A 24,305-nucleotide genomic window follows, 5' to 3' on the forward strand; every position below is an offset into this window, starting at 1 on the left:
GTCTTCATTCATTCTTTGAGCTGCAGGAAATGAAATGGAAAAGCTGCATTACTGCTGCACCAGTCATATTATTGTGAACTAATTGAGCATATTGTGTCACAAGTTCCTTCATCATTGAATACTTTGCATCAAAGTATGCTCATTCAGTTCATATACAGATCATGCAAAGAGTATATTTTAGGGTATAAAGTGTTAATTAAAATGGCCATATCAAGCATGATTTATTATTATTATTATTATTATTATTAATGATTAAACTGCAACAGCTGCAACATTAAAGGGATGAACACAATTATTCTGAAATTTTATCTTTTACTTAAAATAAAGTATATTTTGAGGCTATAAAAATAATAAAATAATACAATGTTTTGGTAACAGGAATGTAGATTAAGAGAATTTCCAGTGTTACAGCCGCAAAAGTGTATAGTAAAAACAAAGATATCATCAAAAAAATAGAAACGAAATATTAACAATTTCAGCAAGAAGAAATGTTTTTTATATTAACACTTTAAACAATATAATGTCAAAATACATTTAAATATACATATACATGCACACATACACGCATATATACCCATATGCATACATACATTCCGATACACATATTCGCATAATGTGTCATGTTTATTTTGAAGGTGTGATAAACACACTTCCTGTGGTCCTAACTCGGAGCAACTTGACGCCGCTCATCTAATCTCTCTGCGTCAGGACGTCGTGCGGCTGCCGCGCGCGCTGCAAAAGATTGAAATTCTAATGTAGTGAATTTTATTTTACATTAACATTTACAAAGTAGAAAGTACGAGTGGAAGTACAGTAGAGTTCATGCACGGCCTTCTCAGGCATTTTAAAGAGGCAGAGAAGGGACGAGAAATGTAATATGGGCATAGAATAAGTTTTTAAAAAAATGTGTTGTATGATACTGACAAAGCCTAACTGCAATAACTACGCAGAGGGTAAAACTGAGAAAAACCCTGCTTTAACGTTTTTTTAAAACATTTTTTAACTGTCCAGCCAAATTGGTTTTATGTAGATAAGTGATATGGGACTTATTTCTACCTTTATTAATGTCATTTTTATGCAAAAAAATCATGATGATTTATTTGATCTTTGCCCCCAAAATGTAGTTAGGCTAATGCACTCTGGTTTTGCCGTAAAAGGTTCTAATAGTAATACACAGAGTGCAGTAACTACAATGTTGTTGTCCTTTCAGCTTTTATATTTTGTTTCCAGTGAATAAACATTTTCAAATTGATTTTGTTAGAAGTCTATTTAAAAGTGTTTATCAAATTCAAAGATGTGTGTATTTTACACTTAATATCATAAAGTAATGTTATATTTCTCACTTTTTAACTTGATCACTATCTTGATAATAATTTCCCTATCAAATAAACTTTAATAAATAATATCCAATTCGGACCGTGGTATTTATATATATAGGCTATCCAATTCGGACCGTGGTATTTATATATATATATATATATATTTATATATATACATCCAAATCTGACCGTGGTAAGTGAACTTACTGTGGTCTGCTTTGGTTTTGAGTTGGATTTTGTAGTTACTGCAATTTTTATATAATTATTTCTCTGAAATAAAGCAAAATTGAAATCTAAACTTTGTCACAAGATAAACCAGACATTATGGAGTTCATTTTTAATTACAATTTAATTTCACCCCAAAAATGTAGTTACTGCAGTTAGGCTTTGTAGGGCTGTAAAGATGTAAAAAAAAAATAGCCTATAACACCTGTGAGAAAGACTATAACTATGTAATTTGTTGGTATTTGTGGATGCATTAAAAAGCTCAGCCTCCAGGAGCCGCTGCGGAATTTCCTGACTTATATTTTCCTCCCAACATAATCAGTCAATGTGATGCAGGCCGTGACAAGTGTGGACTCGTCATTTTTTGCAGCGGAGGCCACCTTCTTCCCCCAACGCGCCGTGAGAGGCTCAATATCCTCCATCCATCTCCACAGGAGCCTGGATGGTCCGACACTTTATTTCTAATTTGCACACATAGTTTTTATCCGTCATGTAACCCGGGTTCCTGCTCATTTTGGCCCGGTTTACGTGCGTTTTTTTCCCCCATGGAGGACTAGTCCGGTCGGAGATCCACCGCCCTGCAGGCTGCCGGGGAGAGACAGACCTCCACACCGACGGGAATACACCCAAGTCGGGGAAGAAAACGGTGAAAATGGTCAGTGTTTCGGGCTCAGGAGGCTCCATTTGCCATCATGTGAACGCGGACGAGGCGCGTCAACCTGTCGGGGATGATGGTGAGTGGCCGATTAACGCGCACGGTGCGTCTCTTTTGTCTATCTCTCTCTCACACACACACGCACACACCTGCTGTCAAACATCATGATCTAAGAGGGTTTTTCCATGTAAATTTGACAGAAGGGGAGCTCCTGAACGCAACAGCATTGTGTTGAATGTAGCAACGTTTAATTGAGGTCAGCTGGCTTCGTGTGATGGATGCTGATGTCAGGCTCCATCATCCCGTCAGACTCAAATGCTTTTCATTATAGCAGATGAATGGATGAATAGATGGTGTGTTTACCGGAGAGTTTTTTTGTTTATAGGCCTGTGTCTGGAGTTCAATCTCACCTAGATGTCCCTGAAGGGGTCTTAAACAAACTAAGGAGCAGTTTTCATATCAGTGGGAGGTTTAACCTCTTGATGATGCAGTGCAGGAGGAATTATTAAAGTCATATGTTTTTTCTGATGATTCAGTTTTGTTCCGGATAAGCTGCTCACTCCAAGTGATGCATCCATAAGTGTCACACATTCCTCTCCATTACATCTCAATATCTTAGATAAGTATAAAAGTCCCTGGATGAACCTGGAGTCGTTGGCTTTTAATGTGTTTCTATTTTTGGTTCCTGGAAATGTTTGAGCGGCTTTGGAGGTTGGAGACACCCAGGGGCCCTTTCCTCTATGATGAGTTTTGATTTCAGCTTTTACTAAATTGAAGTGGGGACAGTGAGAGGATGATGGGGGAATTGGGCTTTATTGTGGTTTTCTTGCAGTACTGACCTTCAAGTTGCTCACGTAATCCTGTGTGTGCGTGTGTGTGTGTGTGTGTGTGTGTGTGTGTGTGATGGATAGATGATGCATTTCTGGGTTAATTTTGTTGACTTTTGGTTTTTATGTTTATTTTAATCACCTGGTCAGAGTTAGATGATGTCTTCATCTCTGGTGTGTTTACAACTTTATAAATGGACATTTTCTGAAAGCTCACAAGCGTGTTTCAGTAGAGACCATAAAGTTGAGGGACCTGCTGGAGACGTATTAGAAAAACAATGGACGAGCATCTCAGACTGAGATATCATGACCATAGACTGTATATAAAATAATGGACGTAGTCACCATGACGACACTCGTTGGTTTTTGGACTGGCCGTTTGTCCAGAAGCATCGAGTTCTGCGTTACGGCTGTCGCCATCTTGCTTTTACTCCATCAACATCTTTGTTTTTAGAAACTGGGAGAGAGACTTTCTCTTAACGCTAAAAGAAAATGTACATTACTTACCGGAAAAATGAACCGATGACTCTTTGAGTGTCTTCTAGTACAACCTTACGCTGAACAAGAGATTTTTAAATGAACAAAACGTTAAAATAAACTTTCATGAACTGAAAAAAAACGGTGAAAGGGTCAAAGTTCTGAGATGTAAACAGCCCTAAATAGCGACCTGTCAATCAAAGGTAGCCACAGCCCAAATCATAGCCTGCTTTATCCTGTTTTCTTCTAAATGTGACCATTATTTACACTATTTACATCATATTCTCTTGAAGAAGACTTAAAACCAGAGATTGATACCATAATGCTGCCACGAGAATTTTGTCTCGGGTAATAAATCAAGTGAGAAGTCGTCTCATTTTGTGTTGAGATAGATAGGACCGGACTTCTCTAGCAACTGCTGTTGGCGACCCCTCCTGGACTTTTGAAAGATTGCAGGTTTAAGGCACTTCTGCGTTTGCTTCACTGCTCAGACTGGGAGGTTGCTGCCTGATCTTGACTTTTAGACGCTAGTATAGCTCAAAGTACAGAAACGCTGCAGCCCACATTTCCCAACTTATTTACTTACTTACTAATATGACAATATGCACAATATATCAGCATATTTCCTGCAGCTAGGGGTCTCTCAATCAAAACTAAAGACTGGGTTTGGAGACGTTGTGAAGTAGCATCGAATCACGGAGTTCTTATCCTTATCACCATCACAGTTTAATCATCAGTCATAATCATCAGTCAGTGTTCGTCAGTGTTCAGGAGGTATTTACTAGATCTACAAAGGTCTCCTCTTGACGTTAAAAATCAGTGTTTCTTTAATGGTGTTTGGTGGACACAGAATGTCCTGGAGGGGCAGCGAGCCGAGCTGCTGCTAACGTTTTCTCAGCTTGTTTTTCTGATAACTGAAGATCCAGAAGTCTGATGACTAAAATCCTTCATTCAGTTAAAAACCACCAAAATGTACAAAATCTAGCTCCAAAATGTGTCTTAAAACTGGATAACACTGGGAGACACTAACTTTAACCTCAGCCTAAACTATATAACTCCAACTTTTGTCCCTTCATCTATAACTCAGTGCAAGTTGACTGGATTCATGCTCCCTGGAGGTCACTGAAAGGCATTCTGGAAAAATGTAGGACATTGCCAACTGAAGCAGACAAAGTGAAAGACATCATTTAATCTAAAAAAACATAACTTGTGACGTGTTTTTGAGCTTGACAGACGGAAGTTCTGAAACAGCGAGAGGATGTGCAGACGCTGACAAACCCCTGCAGACCTTCAGCTGGCTCGTCGTGTATTCACTGCACGTCTTATCTGTGCAGTCAGACGGCACGGCCGGGCTCTGCAGCCTGCCGGGGGAATAAAAATGCCACAACACGTCGCTTCAGATCCGCTTGTGGGTCAACATCTCCGGCGTGGCGCTGCTTGCTTCCTCCCTCACCTCGTCTCCCCTCCTCCTACTCCTCCTCCTCCTCCTCCTCCTCCTCCTCCTCCTCCTCCTCCTCCTCCTCCTCCTCCTCCTCCTCACCCCTCCTGTCTGTCTGAGTCCGGCTGCTGCAGCGTCATTGTGACCTCAGAACTAACAGGTGCCTTTCTCCCATGTTGCCTTTTCTCTTGTCTGCTCTGAGAACCTGCAGGAAGCAGTCTCTGTCAGAGTTTCCCACGAGGCGTTCAGGGTCAAGCAGTGATGATAGGTGCACCAACATGGGCTAATTAGTGTACAGATCTGAGCAGTGAGCTGAGGCCTGCAGGCTGCTGAGGGCCAGATGTTCACAGTATTACAGCTGGATGTGGAAGCTGACAGGTGCAGAGAGGCAGACTGGAAAAAACTGCTCGTTTCTGCTCCTTGATCATTTAATTTTTGTGAAAGTAGGGCTGGGCGATATGGACCAAAAGTCATATTCCGAATTTATTTAGGCTGAATTTCGATATATGATATACATCCCCATATTCTTATCGCAAAGTGAGAGCAAATGTTCAGTCAAAGTAAAATATGACAAGTCACAAGTAGTTTTATTGAAACCGTTTATTTAAGTGAACATAAATACTGTATAACAGGAGTACCTTTTTTTTTTTAATCAAAGCTCCATAAAGTGCACATTTAAATAAAAAAATATCTTAAATAAAAATAGCCTATGAAATAAAATAGGCCAATCTTTTTCTGAAATAAATATATTTATATGAGAAAAGAATAATGAACATTACAAAATAACTAAATATGACAAACCCTAGTAAGGGCAGCATTTATATATAAAGAAAGAAAAAAAAAGAACTATAACGATGTATGCGATAAGGTCTAATTCCATATCACATTTAAAAATATATTGATATATTTTTTAATATCGATATATCACCCAGCTCTATGTGAGAATTAGGTCTAAATTTCAGGGTAGCTTCTAGCACCTACCTAGACAGTATCAGCCGTGGGTACAAATAAAAGTACCGTTTAAGTTAAAGTGATAAAAGAAGCTTCATCTTTAATGTTTAGCTCATCATATGACCTTTGCCAGGTCAAACAATATTCTTTCAGCTGCAGAAAAGGAACTAGAAGTGCTGGAACTTGTGCTGCCGCTCTCCACTCAGCGGTTCATTATTCTCTTTGGCTGAAGCACTGAAGCTAGAAATAATTGGGTTCCACCCTCCTGTTGTGTGATCACACGAGCTGCCACTTATTGGAGGTGACATTTAAGGGTGAGCACAGAGGATCATGGGTAATTCACATGTCTGTGAGTTGAATCCAATCAATAAAACAGCCGTCTTTATAATGGTGAATGGCTCTGAGGTTGCTGTTTGGATGATAGATTGGTTTCCTGTCTTCAGCTTTGACACATTCTCTCAAACGAGGTCTAAAAATTAAAGAAATTAAAACTCTCAACTTCTTATCAGAGTGGTCTCTTATTTATTTATTTATTTTTTACAATCGTTGCTGATTCTTTCCATTTTGATTGACGTATTGATCCAGCTCTAATTAAAATGGGCTTTTTTTTATTTCACATTGAGCAAAGTAAGCTGCACTGAATGCAACTTTTGGACCAACAGCACTTAGCTGTTTTCTGTCTTATCTGCAAGGAGAATGCTGCTGTTGTATATGCACAGGATAGATTTTTTTTCCTGTTTTCAGACCAATGTACAGTTGGGGGAAAAAAGAGCTGTTTTGTCCTCCTAAATCACAGAATGAAGCTGCGACAGATGGAGAGGGAGAAATGCTTTCAATTGGCCAACATTAATCTCTGCTGACAGGAAGGGGAGAATCTCTCCCCCAGACTCCAGTTCACTCGTGAAGTCTGTTGAAAATAAACAGCACTCGTCGTCTTTTTTTCCTCTTTTGAACCTTTGGTGTAAAATCTCACAGATTTCCTGATATCGCACCTCCAAAAAAGAAAGCTGAGCTGATTTTTTTTCTATTCTCAAGCAGCTGTTTCTTGTTACTGCGTTGCAGCTCTAACCCAGCGTTTAGTTTCTCCTTCATGGGAACAAACATCATTGATATTCCTGAGCGGCTCCCTCGGGGAGACAGCGGAGCTGGTCGGGGGCTGTTCGGTCATACTGAGCAGCAGGATTAAGACACTATCAAACACAGGGGGGTGCAAATTATGTAAGGATGTATTCAGACATGCTGCTGCAGGTCTGATGTCACCTGAGTGGAACCTGCAGGTGAGAACTGATGGTCAGAAAAAACAGAAAGTGTTAGTTGATTGATTATTAAAGGCCTGCTGTTAATCCTGACCTCGCCTCTGGCTGCACAACATTCAGTCGAATCTCATTATCTTTGTGTCTGTGGTGAACACGAGGATTATCAGTGGCAGCTGAGACTAATGTCAAGTGATCAGCGTGAGGACCATTAAACCGCTTTTCACCCTTCATCCTGGTCCAGTCAAACTATTTGGCATATCACAAAGAAGTTGAAAATGTTAAATATATATTGTATGGATTGGTTTTAACATTTAGTTCTTTTTAGAAGTTTCGTAACTTTATTATTCAGTAATACTTCTACAAGTATTTCACTTGAAATTGTGGAGTTCAGTACTGCTTTTAAGCTGTTATGTAACATCTTTTTTGTTCTGGAGAGAGCTACAGTCTGAAATATACCCTGTTAGAATGCTCTAATGAAAGACCCTGTCGAGTTGCATCATGGGAAATGTAGGATACAGTGGTTCTGAAGCTTGAGCCATTATAGAAACTGAAAGTTAGTATATCTTGGCTGCTCTACTTTAATTTAACACTGCGAGGAAGACTTTTACAACTTTCAAACAGCTGAGTCTCACTGCTCATGTCTATCAGAAATTTGTACGTGCAAATTGGCAGTGCATTGCCAGATAATTTTGGATTTTTTGCAGCAAAAGTTGTGCCATGGTAATTTTTTTGCTCGACAGCTTTGCATCCACGTTTCAGTGCTGATTTTCTGATGAGTTCACTGATCACTTTATCTGAGAGCTAGCCAATAAACTGCAGAGACCTAATAATTAAAGCTATATGTAACCTGCACATGTTAAAAAAACTGTAGATTTTCAACAAAATGTTGCTTAATGTAGATATAATTATTGGTATTCACCCTAATCAACAAATATGTAATTTATTAAATAAAGGCCAAATACACTCTGCTTTCAACTTCTCAAATGTGAAGATTTGCTGTTTTATATCATTGTAAACCTTTTTTTATGTGTCGCATCTTGTGATTGGGTTTGTGTTGTCTGTCCGTCACATTCTTGTGAACGTGATATCTCAGGAACGACTGGAGGGAATTTCTTCAAATTTGGCACAAAAGCCTGCTTGGACTCAAAGATGAATTTAATAGATTTTGAAAGTAAAAGGTCAAGAGTATAAAATACATTTTAAGCCTTAACGCAATAATTTTACACTAATTAGGACCAAATTTCACACACATTTCTAATGGGATAAAACTGTGTGGTAGTAATTATAATAATAATACATTAGATTTTTATAGTACTTTTAAAAGGTACTCAAAGTCGCTTAACATAACAGAATTAAGACCCACACAAACACAAAACGCAGAAAAAATAAAAAATAAACAGAGATGAGAGATAATGAGTTCAGGTATTGTAGGATATTTTGCAAAGGTGGGTTTTGAGTTGGTTTTGATGGCGTGGAGTAAGTCTGAATTGCGGATGTGAGTAGGGAGGAGTTCCAGAGGGTCGGGGCAGCAGTGGAGAGGCTCTGTCGCCAATGGTGCCGTGCTTGGTCCTGGTGATGGGGGTCAGTAGGTTGGCATCTGAAGATCTGAGGTTGCGGGTGAGGGAGTGACGTTGGAGGAGGTCTGTGAGGTATGGGGGGAGCAGGTTATTGAGGCTTTGTAGGTGATGAGCAGGATCTTGAAGTGGATTCGGTGTGATGTGGGGAGTGGGTGAGCAATCGGGCAGCTGAATTTTGGACATATTGTAGTTTTTGAAGGTTGGTGGAGGGGATGTGGTAGAGAATGCTGTAGTGATGACACTTTTTATATTCAAAAGGTCAACTTCACTGTGACATCATAATATTCTGCAAAAACTAGCCGTTAATCGACTGATTGGGCAGTCCGTGGCCTAGAGGTTAGGAATCGGGCTTGTAACTGGAGAGTCGCTGGTTCGAATCCCAGTACTGAGAGGTCAAGGACCGAAGTGCCCTTGAGCAAGGCACCTAACCCCCCTGCACAGCTCCACAGGCGCAGTAATGTGCTGCCCATTGCTCCTTGCATGGTGTGTTCACTTCTGTGTAAAAAAGAATGGGTTAAATGCAGAGGTTGACATTCCCCATTGTGGGATTAATAAAGTAATTAATATTAATCTTAAATTTTAGGGACAGAAGGGGGGACCTTCTATCAGATACTGAATTGTTGACACCAATCTTGAGTGATTGTGTAGATCTTATGAAATACCAGGTTGAAGACGGTTTGTGAAGCATCCACATTTTAGAATTTGTATTTTTTTTTTCCAGCATCATCCATATTTGAAGCATCGTCTGCTGTCATGGATACATATGAGTGTTGACAAACAGGTTGTAAACTGGTTTGCAGAGGCAGTAATTCTAGTGTGACAGTTTCTCAACTAATAGAATTCGTCACAAGCCACATGTTAAGCGCAGTGTTGAGGTAAAAACAGAGTCTAACATGGACAAAGACCTCAGTGTCCTCCTCCTCTTCTCACCACTTCCCCATGAGCAGATTCTCCACATTCTGTCCAATCAGAGGGGATGACAGCAGCAGACTCACTCCCAGCCTTATGTAACCTGCTCAGTGAGTGTCTGAGGAGGTGTGAGAACGCCTCGGCCTCTTGGCGCCGGCGGTCGTGCCTGATTCCCGCAGTTGTGCGGGTGTTTGTGGGTGAGAGCCATCGACTGCTGCAAATAGCATTCATCTGCACAAGTCACGTAATGTTGTTCTTGTTCTGTAATGTCGTGACTCACCTCGGATAAAGTTTTACCTTTCCAGAGAACTAACAATCTTCTTTGGTTTCATTTTGACTGTCGTTCAGACGTGTGGAGCTTATGTTCAATTCTTTTGTCCCTGCACCACCACATGTTTGCTCCTGCACTTTTAAGACTCTAGTTTCCGGCCCAAAGTGTTTTTGTAAACGGAAACCATAAACTGCACCAGTTAGAGTTAGATTTAAGTAAAAACTGGGTGAACTTCACTTTGAGGAATTTCCATTGTTCCCTGGAAAGCAGAGCTCCTCTGTCATGTCTTCAGCCCTGTGTCTGCTGTTGTTGTTGGGGCTGTTCTGTCATGTCCCGACCCATCTGACCTGCCTCTTGAGCACGTGCTGACACACAAACGCCATACAAAAACACATGCCGTGATCCTGCCACCAACAGTCACGTTCCCACCACATCCCCGGCTCGTATTGATTGACATGTGCAGAGTGGAGGTCGGTTGGCGTGCCAGGTTATCGGCAGGATGATTGACGACAGCAACCTCTCTGTTCCCCCGAAGCTGACATGAAAACCGGTGACACACTCGGTGTTCCGCTGCAAGCGGTGGGACGCTGGCAGCTCGCTCTGAGCTCATCATGAACAGGCCTGTTTCTGGCAGCTCACCCACCAGCCTGTTACCTTGGACGGCTCGTGAACAACGCTGAGAGACAGAGAGAGGTCTCTCTGCGTCATGTGCTCCGGCTCATTTTCTCATTACGCTACCGGCATCCAGACATCGTGGAGAGGGACGAGAGCTTTCTGAATGAGGACATGTTACAGCTTCGGTCAGACCGGCACATTTCTCAGGTCAGCAATGGAGAGAGGAGCAGATTTCCTGATCAGGTTGTACTCTTGTTGCTGATGCTGAGGAGATGTAGAGCTTAACAATACTTCACTATTATGATTATCGCATATTTGTTTTCATTGAGCATCATCATTGACTCATGCTTCCTCTAAGATTTTTTTTGCACAGGTGTTTTTTCAAATCAATTTATGTGAAAATGTCTGTTTTTATCTAAAGTGATAATTCATTATTGTGGAAACCAGTCGAATCTGCTGTGCTCATGTTTTATTTGCTCTGGCAGATGAGTCCGGTCACTCTCCCATTCAGACTGATTTCTGGCTGCTTCGGTTTGCTGATTACAACTCTTTATCTCAAATTAGGCAGTTTGATGGGATAGGGCTGGGCGATATGGACCAAAAGTCATATCCCGATATATTAAGGCTGAATATTGATATACGATATATATCCCGATATTTTTATCGCAAAGTCAGAGCAAATGTTCAGTCAAAGTCAAAGACAGATATCACATGTCACAAGTAGTTTTATTGAAACTGTTTATTTCAGTGAACATAAATACTGTATAACAACAGGAGTACCTTTTTTTCAAATCAAAACTCCATAAAGTGCACATTTAAATAAAAAATCTTAAATAAAAATAGCCTATGAAATAAAATAGGCCAATCTTTTTCCGAAATAAATATATTTATATGAGAAAATAATAACGAACATTACAAAAGAACTAAATATGACAAACGCAAGTGAGGGCAGCATTTATATATAAAAGAAAAATGAACAATATAAATATATGCGATATGGTCCAATTCCATATCACATTCAAAAATATATCGATATATCGCCCAGCCCTATAATAGGGCATCTGGTGCAATTTACAAAACTCAGATCAAACTAGGCAGCGCTGATCAAATATGTTTCATGACTGTGTTGCCAATTTTTCTCTTCAAATGTTTTCAGAAAGATATTTTAATGACCGTTTACCTGTAATTCGAGAAATTTGTCCTGCTCTAAAAACAGACCAAGCACTGCCCCAACCTGCATGTGTCCCTCAGCACCATGCCACGCTACGTTGCTCTGATTGGTTGTAGGTAGGGTTGCTTGTTAATGAAGATTAATCAATAATTTAACATTTTAATCTTGCAGTGAAAACAAAAGATGTCTAAAAGAACAATGTTTTTTTATGAATATGAGCAGTTCTTTCCACGTATAATTCATGTTTTTTGTTTGTTTTTGGTTTTGAAGCATGGGGAATCGTTGCCAATGCAAATAGATGTGGTGAGGAGCAGTGAGTAATGCATTATGAGGCAGTTATGTAACACAACATGGTGGGAAGGCCACTGGCAGTTTCTCTTTCTTTCTCTTCCTTCCTCTGAATGCTTTCACCGTTTCTGCTCATGCTCACAGTTTTTGCCCATGTGCTTTAAACCCCCATCAGATAAAACGAAGCCTAATTTCATGACGACATGTTTGTCTCTGCCAAAGGAGCTCATGAGCTCAGCTGCTGGCTTACATAGATACAATATCAGTGTTTGTTTGTGAGGATTCAGGAGGAACAACAGTGTTTCATGATGAAACATACCTCTCTGAATGTCTCTGATGAAGACAATATGTAATGGCGGCGCGATATGTGTAGTGAACATAAGTGACTGTGCACTAGGGTTGTCAAAAGTATCGATACTCAAAAAAGTATCAATACTAAAACGTTGTATCCGGATACAATACTCATTTCAAAAGTATTGAGTATCTGAAGCTTGTTATCATAGTTGCGGTTTCTTTTTGAACTGTTTAACTATTAAACCAGTGGTTCTGTTCATTTTTACATGTTGCATTTTTCTTGTTAATAAAAATATTTCTGTTAAATTTTGGGGTCTTTGTTTTTATCCTGGTGGTATCGAAAATGGTATCGAGTATCGAATATTGTCCTGAGAATCGGTATCGAGTTGAAAATCTTAGTATCGTGACAACCCTAATGATGTACAGATGTGATTCAGAGACAGGGTTAGGGTTGTGTTGCTGTTGTCTCTCATTGTTGTGATTAGATGAACTATTTGTTCCCGTTCTGTTTCAGTGTTCTGTTTTGAAAATGAAAGTCTGATGGACTTTCTGGATCCTCTGGCAGCAGCAGGTCCAGGGACAGTCATGCCGTTGTGTCACCTCACTCCTCGTCCTGCTGTTTCTCGGCGTCATCGAGACTGTGACACACGCGGGGTCGTTGTTGTTGGTTGTTTTCATGTTGGAGAAATCTGTTGCGTGACACATCAACAGTTGAGACACTTGTAACATGATGCAGATGGTCTCTTGAAGTTTTTTAGTAACACCATTCGGAGACTCTTCTTTGGTCATTTTGCAGCACATTGACTCTAATGGTGACTCTTCAGTGTACTGCCGTTGGTTCAGTGAAGTGGAAGAAAAAACAGTTTATCTCATGTTGAATGTAAAGTTTTCACTGTTTGTTTTAAGAGCACCAGATTAATGCACACTGAGTAAAGTAGCTGAACGTAGTAAACATATGGCTGGACAGATGCTGATGAGGTCACGTGAGTTTCTGCTTTCTTATTGGCTGAATTAAATAAATAACACAAGTTCAGTCAGAGAGCATTGTTCGTGTCTGACCCTCATCTGAGGGGATTAACACACAGACACACACACAACAAAAGCTTGTTGATAAAAAAAACAGTAAAATATATTAATCTTTCTGTTTTAGAGCTTTAATCACAGCTTGGTGGGTTTGTTTCTCGGGGGCTGTGGAGAAGCCTTCAACACCAAACAGAAGTGGAGAAATTGGAACAAAGGTGTTTTTAAATGAATGCATCATGAACACATTTCATGAGTCACAGGGTTGTGAAACCTACACAGTCCTCTGTGCACGGAACAAAAAGTGAAAAGAGTACATTTGCACAGAAAGAAAACACTGAGCGTGTTGGGTAAATGATCAAGAGACAGAAAATAACATCAAACACATTGAATTCAGAGTCTTCTAACGGAGTGAATGCAAAGTAAAGTCAAAGGCTCACAGTTTACCTCTGCAGACATCTCTCTGTCTGGGACGGAGCTCATTAAGATGCATGGATGCAAAATGAATCATGTCTCCTCCTCTGCTTGTGTTATGCAGCGGAAACTAAATTCTTTTTTCAATCTTGCACAACATAATCACAGAAGCAGAAAATACTCTTAATTTTTTTTTGCAGAAATGATGTTCTGGTGCGTCACTGCACTATTTCCATCTTCGAACTGTCCACTTTTCTCTGCCAATTTTTCAACAACACGTATATCCTGCTAACATAATCATTTTGGTGGGAGATTTTTTTTTACAACCATGACCTCAACATCTCTTGGATATGAATGTGACACTGCCAAGCTCATGAAAGCATCTCTGTTTCATACCTGACTCATAAAGTTCCTGCAAGCACTTGAATGCATCAACCTTGAACTCACAAAGACAAACAGCATAATGTCTGAAACCAATATCTCTCTATATTTGTTGATGTGGGAAGGGAAGACTGAATTGTATAGTCCTTTAGCTGCTCTAACATGTAGGTCAGAACCGTCTGTGTACTCTATATTAATAGACACCGTTTTCTTTATTCATGGAAAGGCTTTGTCTCTTTTTCAGCCGCTGTCACTGAGTTCAGACTGATGATGTCAGCGCTGGATGTGGCTGCACATTTGTGTCAGTGTGTCTGGGTCTTATTGACTGATCCACAAACAGTTTGAACCAAGTTAAACTGCAATTTAATATATTAGATTGAGACGATGAAAGAGAAGAGACTTTTTTGTTGTCTCTTAACACAGCAGACAGATCTGCCTGCCCACTGTATAACGAAATTTTATAAAAAGTGTTTTATTACATGGAGACAAGAAGAATGTGACACTGCAGAGGAGAGCTTGGTATATCTTGGACCGACTAATTGTCATTTCGTGTGACTTGATAATTCAGTCGTGTTCTGCGTTTGTTAATTTTACTCTGATCGTCATATCGTGGTGTCGAGTACTACGTCACATCCTGCTTAGCGTTCTATCCAATCAGCAACAAGGCTTTTTTCAGGGGAGAAAAACGGCCCTGCTCTTCAACAGGGCCATAAAAAGTCCTGTCAAAAGACAGCTCAGGACGGCTCACATTCAAATTAGTGGTGTTTCAGCGAGTGAGACACGCCTCATTCCAGGAATTTGACTGTAATGGAAACACCCCTATTGTGTACATTTTCTAACAAACTATTTATTCCTCACAGAACATGAACAATACCAGCTGTTCTTTGCCTTTGTTTGTGCGTTGCTGCATATCTGGACCACATATCCAATACAATTCTCTTTATTTCATAAACTCAGTGCTGAGCTGTGTTTTTACACACAGAATAAGCAGTTTGAAGACATCATGGTAACTTGTAGGAATTTATCAGAAATACACACATCTTTTAGAGTAAATCATACACAAAATAATCAAATGATTAAGAAAAAAGTTGTTGTATAATTGTTAAAAAACTATGGACTAAATTTGGGGCTTTAGATGTTTTTGAAAAAACACTGCTATATATATATATATTATTAATAATGTTTATTATTGAAAGGAGGAGCAGAGCCAGCTTAACACCGACTCACACACTCACACACACACACGTATACGAACACATTCAGAGGGAACAGACATGGCCACTGATTGGCTCTCATGCTGTTGCTATGGGAGTTTAAGCTGCTCCTCCATTGGTCAGGCGTCGGACCGGCCCGACCGCCGGCTGGTCTGTCAGCATCCCTCCGTCGTCATGGCAACAGACAGGAAGCAGGGCGGGAGGAGCAGAGCCGTTGTGTTATTGTTGCTGCTGCTGCTGCAGCTGATCAGGACAGCAGGAAAAGAAACTCCTCTGTCGTTTATTTTTACTCACTGTGTCTCTTTTTTCATTTTTTCATTTTTTTTTCCAGAGGATGATCCGTCTGCAAACATAAAAACTGCACGTTTTTGATCTGCGGGACAAAACGGCTTAATGCTTACACTCGCAGAAGGTCACTGGGCAACGACCTGCTAATCCTCCGCCCAAAGATGATTATTAATATGACATGTCTGGATGAAAATGGGGATGAAAGATTGTGCATGTATGTGTGTATTTCAGTGAATACACACAGTATTTCATGAGTTGCTCTAAAGACATTTTTGAGGCTTTATTGCACTTTTCATCAGCCTCTTCCTACTGACACACACTCACTCACACACACACACACACACACACACACACACACATACACACACACATACTCACTCACACACACATTGAAACAGCAGTTCACGTGCATGCACTTGTATTTTTTTCCTTGAAAAAGCCAACACTTTCACATTTGTGGTGTTTTAAGACAGTTTTTATGAAATAAAATAACAGTTTCTAGTAGTTCTTTGCCTGTTTGTACACAGATTTTCAAACACTTACTATATATATATATATATATATATATATATATATATATATATATATATATATATTAGCACTTACCTTGTCTGCCTTCCTTCAACTTGCAAGACCAGTTTCAACCTCCACCCCTTTGAGACTCGACCCACAGGGAGGTAATTAACTAGAGGCGGAGAGAGAAGAGCAATGAGAAAAAAAAAGGAAAGGGGATGATTAAGAGACGGAAAATGTAGGTAAGGAGGGAAAAGTTATGGAAGAAGGATGTGAGGGAGAAGGAAACAACAGAGGAGAGAGGAAAGTAGACGAGGGATGGGGAACTCATGAATATCCGACCTGAACTTACCCCGAGACGAGGAGAATGAAAACAACCAGAGAGGGAGGAGGGAGGAGGGAGGTGGCGTGGGAAGAGGCGTGGGAAGGAAAGCGGACAGGATTAAAAGACAGAGAGTTTGTTTTATTTAACTTTATATGCACTTACTGACCCAACAGCACCCTTTTTACATTAAAACATGATTTCTGCATCCCAGTTCTGTATTTGGTCAAGGAGAAAACAAATCAAAATTTCAGTGTAAAGCCTGAAACCCTCACACTGTGCAGACCTGAATATGTGTTTTGATTAAAGGGTATTTGGAATAGAATCCGACAGATATATCAGTTGACAGATATTATCGGCCGATATTGGCAGATCTAAGACCTATTGTTATCTGTGTATATGCTGTCCGATATGTGCTGTTATGAAAACTTTTTTACACAATATATAATGCAGAAAATGTTGCTTCATTATATGTTTCAAATAGTCAGCAATTGATTTATTTTTAATTTAGCAACTTACTCTATTCCTATTTATTCTTTGATTTTCTCAGTTATCATTCATATTTATATATTTGGTTAACAATGTAATACATTGTTTGCATATTGTATAATCATAGACTGTATAAATAATGGACGTAATGACTAATGGCTAATGTCACATTTCAATTTATTTTTAGTTTTAATTATTTATACAGACTAAAAAAAAACATATTTTCTATATATTTTTCAGTATTTTGTAATATCGTCAAGAATATCGTTATTGCAAAAAATACCCTGAAATATTGTGATAATCTTTTAGGGCCATATCGCCCACCCCTAAGCAAAACCAGGGTAAATCTGACCTAATTCACAAGTTGTCAAACAAGTAAATAATGTAATCTCTGTCCACAGGGATCATGTGAAAGTAAGTGCATTGTGCAACTGCTGAACACTTACTTTCACAATGCACTTTGGCTTGAATAAAGAGACCTTCACACTGCAGACATATTTATTACACCCATTTTGTTGGCAGTTATCTCATAAAAAACATCTAATAAGCAGAAATGTTCATTTCTGGACAATATTTCATTTTAAAGCCTTTATTTGCAGAAAAAATGACAAACCAATATCATTATGCATCACCAGTAAAAGCTTCTATTTGGGTCATAATGAATGTATGAGTGATAGTGCTTCATAATAGAAATGCTCTAAACAAAACCACATCACAAAGGTCTTTCAGGGCTATGAGGAGCCCAGCTCTGTCACATGACTTCTCTTATATTTCAGATGAGATGTGCACAGCAACTACAACTTAAGAAAACGCATACAAATACACAAAACACAAGCAAATTGAGGAAACATCTTCATCCATTTGACAACACAAGTGCAGCATTTAGAGAACGCGCTGCAAAGACCACATGTGTTTCCAGAAATTATCATTATCTTGAAATAACTTGATAATATCACAAGCGAGTCCACACGTGTGCATCACTTTTAAGTGTCCTCTGGAAACACTTCTGTTGTGTTCTGGTCTATTTACAGCGCGTTTTCTTATTGTGTTGTGGTCTTTGCAGCATGTTTTCTAAATGCTTGTGTTGTCAAATTGATGAAGCTGTTTTCTTAATTTGCTTGTGTTTTGTATATTTGCATGTGTTTTCTTAAGTTGCAGCGCTGTGAGCTCTCAGGGCCACCGTAGAAAAGAGACTGAATGACATTAGAGAAATATGTTTACTTTGTGCTCTAAATGGCTTGAAGGACACCGCTTCTCATCCCCTTAAATGCCTCCTGATCAAACACAGAGAGAGCGAGAAGCTTTGATTGCCCTCGTCCACCCAGCTCCAGCACCCGCTGTTATCTGAGCTATTATTATCCACCGTTTCCGCCATCGGGGGATGCCAAACTGTGTGTATGTGTGTGCTTTTGTGTATGTGTGGGCACAAAACAAAATCTGTTTAACACGGCTGCAGATTTGAAAGCCACTTTGTTAACAGGGTAACAGGGTTTTTGGTTGCTGGCAGTGGTGTTGATCCTTTGGATCATGCTGGTGGTTTTTCATGCTTTAGCCTATTAGATTAAATCACACAGACCTCATTTAGTGTTCAAATTCTTCCCTTTGGTTCCTGAATATCCAGTCAGCCCAAAGCGTGGTGGAGATAGATGATCGAGAACATTTACAAGGCGTTATTGTTATTATAGGTGCAAGCACTTTTCATAGTGCTGCATTCAGGAACTCTTTGTCGGAGTTGGAGCATCTTGAATGCGCCAAATGTATCACCTTGCAGTTTTTGTATGAAAAATTTACTTTTCTGGATATTTACAGAAATGCAATGTTCATTTTAGAGTTTGCAGAAAATGATGATGGTGTTTTGATAAAACCTGCCCTAGTTGGGTCCACATAGTCTGCTTCTGTTCATAAATTAGCATATAATAAATGTGATACTTTTCGTTTGTCCAACCCTTTGTTCCCTCTTCTCTGTCCTGTCTCTGCAGGTGAAACCATGCGGCTGTGTGGCGCTCCCTAGCCTCCCCCATCCCTCGCCTCCCACCTGATCACCTCTCCTCCTTCACCTCCTCTGCCCCTCCCCCCCTCTCCTCCCGTCCACCATGACAACCCCTCTGGAGATGCTGCTGGCCCAGCCTGACCAGGAGCAGAGCCCCGGGCGGCTGGATGGCTGCCAGGACATCGGTGGCCGCTACAAGGTGGTTCCCTGTGTCGTCTGCTCCATGTGCTGTCTCTTCGGCATCATTTACTGCTTCTTTGGTGAGTCCTGGTTTCACTGTATGGGACTATGAATATTTCAGGTTCATACACTTGTATATTAAGTTTCTAATGGAACAGGTTTACACGCTTTAATGTAAAAAAATATATATATTTTTCTCATGCTGGCCACGTCTGCTGCTGAGTTCAAGCACTTCTAAACCAAAAACTACATCATCCAACAAGTTTCAACAGGGATTTACTCCGAAATTGGGAGAAATTATCAACAACAGCTGCAAAGACTATGCTTGTAGCATGTAGCATGTAGCTGCATGTAAACACTGCAGCAGATGACCACACACAGAAATCTGTCACCAGCTGACGTCAGTTCAAGCTGAGAGTAGGAAAAACAGATTATTTGAAACCTCGTCTAGTTTTAGTATGATCATCTGACATTGTAACAATGACAGGAAATAAGGAAAAGCCGAGTCGTTCCTGCCTGTTCACAGTGTCACATGTTTCTTCTTGTTTCAGGCTATCGCTGCTTCAAAGCGGTGATGTTCCTGACGGGCCTGATGTTTGGCTCCGTCGTCATCTTCATGCTATGCTACAAGGAGCGCGTTCTGGACACCCAGCTGAGCGTGGAGGCCTCGGTGGGCATCGGCCTCGGCATCGGCACGCTCTGCGGCCTGGTCACCATGCTGGTTCGCAGCGTGGGCCTCTTCATGGTGGGCCTGCTGCTGGGCCTGCTGGTTGCCGTGGCCACCCTGGTGGGCATGGAGGAGCTTTCCGACAGCCCGCCGCGCTCTGTCTGGGTGCCGCTGGGCGTGCTGCTTGGCCTGGGCATGCTGTTCGCCGTGCTCACCCTGCAGTGGCAGCGCCTCTTTACAACGATGTCCACGGCGGTGTTTGGGGCCGCGGTCATCACCGTGGCGTTGGACTACTTCGTGGAGCTCTTCGCCCTCGTGCTCTACATGTACGAGCGAATGAAAGCAGCGCCTGGAAAGCCCGTGTGCTGGCTGACGTGGGTGGTGCTGGGCGTGTGGCCTGCCCTCACCCTGCTGGGTGTCATGGTGCAGTGGAAGGTGACCGCTGAGGGATACTCCCACACCAAGGGTGAGAAACATGTGTGCTGTTTGTCAGTGGTATCTCTAGTATAGAAATGAATGGTATACCCTTTTTCAACAACAGAAGGTGTAATCTACTTTTAATTTCACTTGTTCAACGAAATACATCCCTAATTATTAGTGTTTCTGCTAAAACATCAATGTACAAAGCTATTAGCATATGCTAGCTAACTTCCGTCTTTAACTTTGGTGGAGCATAACAAGGGAAAGGCTGCTTCTCCTCAGTGACCTCTCTCTGTCCTCCCCAGTTATCATCAGCCGGCAGCAGAGGAGGATGCAGGTGATGCGGATTCGTCAGCGGGATGATCGCTATCGCAACAAGAAGAAGAAGAAGCAGCAGCACGGCTCCTCTCACCACCAACACCAGGCCAAGCAGCTTCACACTGAGCCCGCCTACCGCCGCAAGCCCAACCCGATCCGCCGCTACGACACGGACGTCCTCTCGCCGGTGAGGAACTCATGTTCTGTCACCTGTTGTTGTATTTGCTGATTTTTTGGTTTGGTTCTATTGGTTTTGTTTTATACATTTTTTGCCAAAGTATCAGTTGAATAGATTTTGTTGGCCACCATCCATGAGGCAATCAACATTTTCTTTGTTCTTTCACTTTAATTCATGTCTTTCCTTAATCTTTAAAACAAAGTGTCTCTCTGCCCCGTCCAGAGCTACATCCAGAGTTTCAGAGAAAGGCAGGTGCAAGCGCAACCCATCCCGACCCGGCTGGGCCGACCTCACACCGTGGTGGATGTGGGCTACGACTGCGGCTCCACGACGCCCCTCACTGGAGCTGCTGGACCTTCACTACATGTCTGACCACTGAGCCACCTCCCAGAGGCCTAAACACACCACGTGACTCTGCAATCACTACCCCACCTGGGTGTCATCACACCTGTGCTAGAACAAACCACCGCCGGGTTTTAATGCAAAGATTCTGGGTTTAAACATAATCTGGGTTTAGCCACATGCCTATGAGGAAGAAAATATATTTAGGGCTGGATTTACCCAAAATGCAAAAACATGTTTAACCCTTTTACTAATTAAATGTTGAATTACAAAGCAGCTCTCCTTGGAGCCGTCAGTGTGGTGCAGAGGGTTGGTTGACCTCTTTTCACTGTCTTTCAATAGATTCCAATGCACAATTGCATGCATGCACTTACACAAACACACACTGCAGCTACAATCTTAAGGGTTGACGCGGAAACCCGAAGCAGCCTGCTGTACCCGGCCCCCGCCTTTTTGTCACCATCTCAAGTCAAACCAGATCAGGGATCACAGTTTCAGTGCAAACCCGCCTCAGGTTCAAACACAGGCATCGTACGAATAATCATAATACAACTCCGTCCTCGGTCAGCGTGCTGCTTCTACCGCTGGCGCTGATTTTCAACTGATGGTGCAGAAGCTACTAGTTCCTCAGCCTGTAGATGTCTTTAGAGTCCAACAAAGATCATCTATAAAAAGGGAAGTAAGGGCCCTTCAATGCAAACCGGGATCTTCTATTCGCTCTCTGTGCCATCTGGACTGCAAAAATCCTCCTTGATATGAGGAGAGACGTCTTTAATGTTTAAAGGAGGGAAACCCCTCGTCACCCTTGGTGCTGGACGATACACTTCTTCAAGCGTCAAACTGCTCTCTGATGGCCGGGGAATCTGTTAAGATGGGTGCCTTGCCCCTCTGTGGACTGAACATTCAGCAGCAGGAGGGGGGTTACTGGCAGATCTCCCACTAATGGCTTGTTTTTGCATTCAATGTGATCATAGAAGGATTTTCAGGGGGGTAGCCATGGAGCTACAACAAGCAGGGTAAAACATACTGTTGGAGTCCAGTTGGCTTGTTGTCTTCACAGATGCCTGGATATACGAGGAGGACTTTTACACTGGCGCCTCATCTGACATTTCACACAACACCTTTTTTTGAGGATTTTGGAGGGAAAACCACAATCCACGATTATTTGACAATCTGAGTTTTATCCCTGCAGTGCAAACGAGAGTTACGTATGTAACTACGGTTCTATGAATTCTGGATGACTGTCAGTAAGAATGAAATAGAACTGTTCACGTAGGTTATGTATGCTGCTAAGCAGAGACGTAACATCAATTCCATTAAAAAAAGCTGAAAGATGTTATTCACTGATTAACCCTCTATGGTACGCACTATGATGCAAAAGTTTGGAGTGGAGTGGGGGAAAAAAAGTTTGGAGTGTTTTTTTGTCTTAAAATAGACTAAATAGACATAATCTGAAGAAATTTTATAATTCTTTTTATTTATTTTTTTGGAAGTTTTGACAATGTTGCCCATAGGCACCATAACGGTGCACAAGTGAAAAGTTTTTAAAAATAATTTTAACATCATTTATTTAATAAACGTGTAAAAAATTCAGTTGCTTCAACAGGGTACAATACACAGCATTTTAAATTTAAAAACATTATAAAAGGAACTTTTTTAACCGGTTTCTTGTCTGAATGTTGCTTGTAGGCAACATTGTACTATTGAACCAACAACCATTGAAATGAATGTCTTGAACAGTCTAAGTGTATGAAAATATCAGAAATGAAGGTTTACTCACCTATCAGTAGGAATATATATTTTTTCCAGATGGAAAAGGGCCAGAAAATTATGTTTTGAGTGATTTTTTGTGGCGCAAAATGGCAAAACTGTTTCCTTTGGAAAAGTCTGCAAAATAGGGTTTCAATATGGCCTCCTGGAGGTCATGTGACAAATTAAAGCGTTGCTAGTGGTTCCCTATGATCTTTCCTCTTTTTTAAAGTATCACATCACTCAAAAACATGCATTGTAGAAATTTGACAGGCCAAAAATGGGCATGTTGCCTGAGGGCAACATTGTACCATGGAGGGTTAAAAGTCTTTCCTGTTTTGTGCTGCAAAGAAATCAAGAAAAAACAAATCAGAGCAGTTTAAAAGCCAGCTAAAGCTAAAAATCTTCTATTATTTACCAGGATAATTATTTATTTAAATGAAAAGGCTGAGATGCCAGTGTAAATAAGGTTCAGAGACTCCAGATAAACAAAAAGTGGACTAGTGGCCATACCAACTTGTACTTAGACCAACAACTCCTTCCATCATGTGCATTGATTTTCTTTATTCGGGATAACATAACATTTCTGTCACCAGTGAAAATGTGAATACTTTGTTATCGTCTTTACCTTTTTTTAAGGAGAAGCAAGCAAATGTGTGTGTGGGGGTGGTGGTGTACGGTACGTTTTTATTCCTCCGTGGGAAACGGAGATGCATGATCTCACCCCTCCGCCCCGATCCGCCCTGCGGGACTCCGTTCTGGCTCCCACCGAACACCCTCCACCCCTTCATGTGCATCAATGTGAAATTTGTACATAAAACACAGCACAGCACTTACTAACTTCTTTTGTTATGTTTACCATTTTGTCATTTCATTTAAACAGTTTTTTTTCTTTTCTTAGGGATCTAATTTAATTTTTTTTTCCACTGTGGGATGTATTTATTTACTGATTTATTTATTTCTCGAGGCGTTCTGTAAAGGAGAGTGCAATGTCATCACTGTAGGCCAGTAACTCCATGCTTTTTAAAAAAAAAATTGAATTATGACTATGATTATTAAAGCATGTGTTCCTACGGGCCTGTATACCATCGATGTGTGTGAGTCGTCTTTTAACTCAAGGACATGGAGACATCAATCAGCTGTAACATAACGTCCACTTTACTTTTATTAGCAAATCGTATTTGAAAGTCACAAGAGATTATCTCTGCGAAAAACAGCCCCCTCCTCTCTTTCTCTCTCTTCTCTCTCTCTTTCCTTCTATCTCTCCCTTCATCTCCTTTTAATCTCCTCCTCCATCTTCTCCTTCTTATCTCTCCTTTCTGCATCCCTTTATTGATAAGCACATGCACATACAGTTCACCTCCTCCTCATAAATGCTTCTAAAAACAGTGATTCTGACCTTGAGGAACAGGACCGGAGCTGCTGTGTATGGAAGAAACCAGAAGAGAAATCATAATGCAAGGTTAAAAAAAAATAAAAAACAGGATTTTTCATCTGGGTTAGGATCCATCTGCACACTTTTTGTGGTAAAAAATGAGATGCAAAAG

General features: G+C 40.8%; 1 protein-coding gene across 2 annotated transcripts; it reads left to right on the plus strand.

The window, feature by feature from the left end:
* Nucleotides 1–1,875: 1,875 nt before the first annotated feature.
* On the plus strand, nucleotides 1,876–23,850 carry tmem198b (transmembrane protein 198b). Of its 2 annotated transcripts, none has more exons than XM_059327886.1 (5): nucleotides 1,876–2,278; nucleotides 18,894–19,164; nucleotides 19,636–20,217; nucleotides 20,477–20,676; nucleotides 20,890–23,850. In XM_059327886.1, exons 2-5 carry the CDS (start codon nucleotides 19,008–19,010, stop codon nucleotides 21,037–21,039), a joined length of 1,089 nt encoding a protein of 362 aa, XP_059183869.1. In that variant the 5' UTR covers nucleotides 1,876–2,278; nucleotides 18,894–19,007; the 3' UTR covers nucleotides 21,040–23,850. The 2 variants fall into 2 exon arrangements, with proteins under 2 accessions (XP_059183869.1, XP_059183868.1); XM_059327885.1 differs by lacking the exon at nucleotides 1,876–2,278 and adding an exon at nucleotides 10,663–10,727.
* Nucleotides 23,851–24,305: the final 455 nt, after the last annotated feature.

The sequence above is a fragment of the Centropristis striata genome, chromosome 24 (assembly GCF_030273125.1).
Source record: "Centropristis striata isolate RG_2023a ecotype Rhode Island chromosome 24, C.striata_1.0, whole genome shotgun sequence".
NCBI lineage: Eukaryota > Metazoa > Chordata > Actinopteri > Perciformes > Serranidae > Centropristis > Centropristis striata.

Bases quoted from the DNA above. Each gene is read 5' to 3' on its own strand.
- tmem198b (XM_059327886.1), top strand. From the start codon at position 19,008: ATGACAACCCCTCTGGAGATGCTGCTGGCCCAGCCTGACCAGGAGCAG. The intron at 19,165-19,635 runs GTGAGTCCTGGT...TTCTTGTTTCAG, and splicing joins CATCATTTACTGCTTCTTTG to GCTATCGCTGCTTCAAAGCG. The intron at 20,218-20,476 runs GTGAGAAACATG...TGTCCTCCCCAG, and splicing joins GGGATACTCCCACACCAAGG to TTATCATCAGCCGGCAGCAG.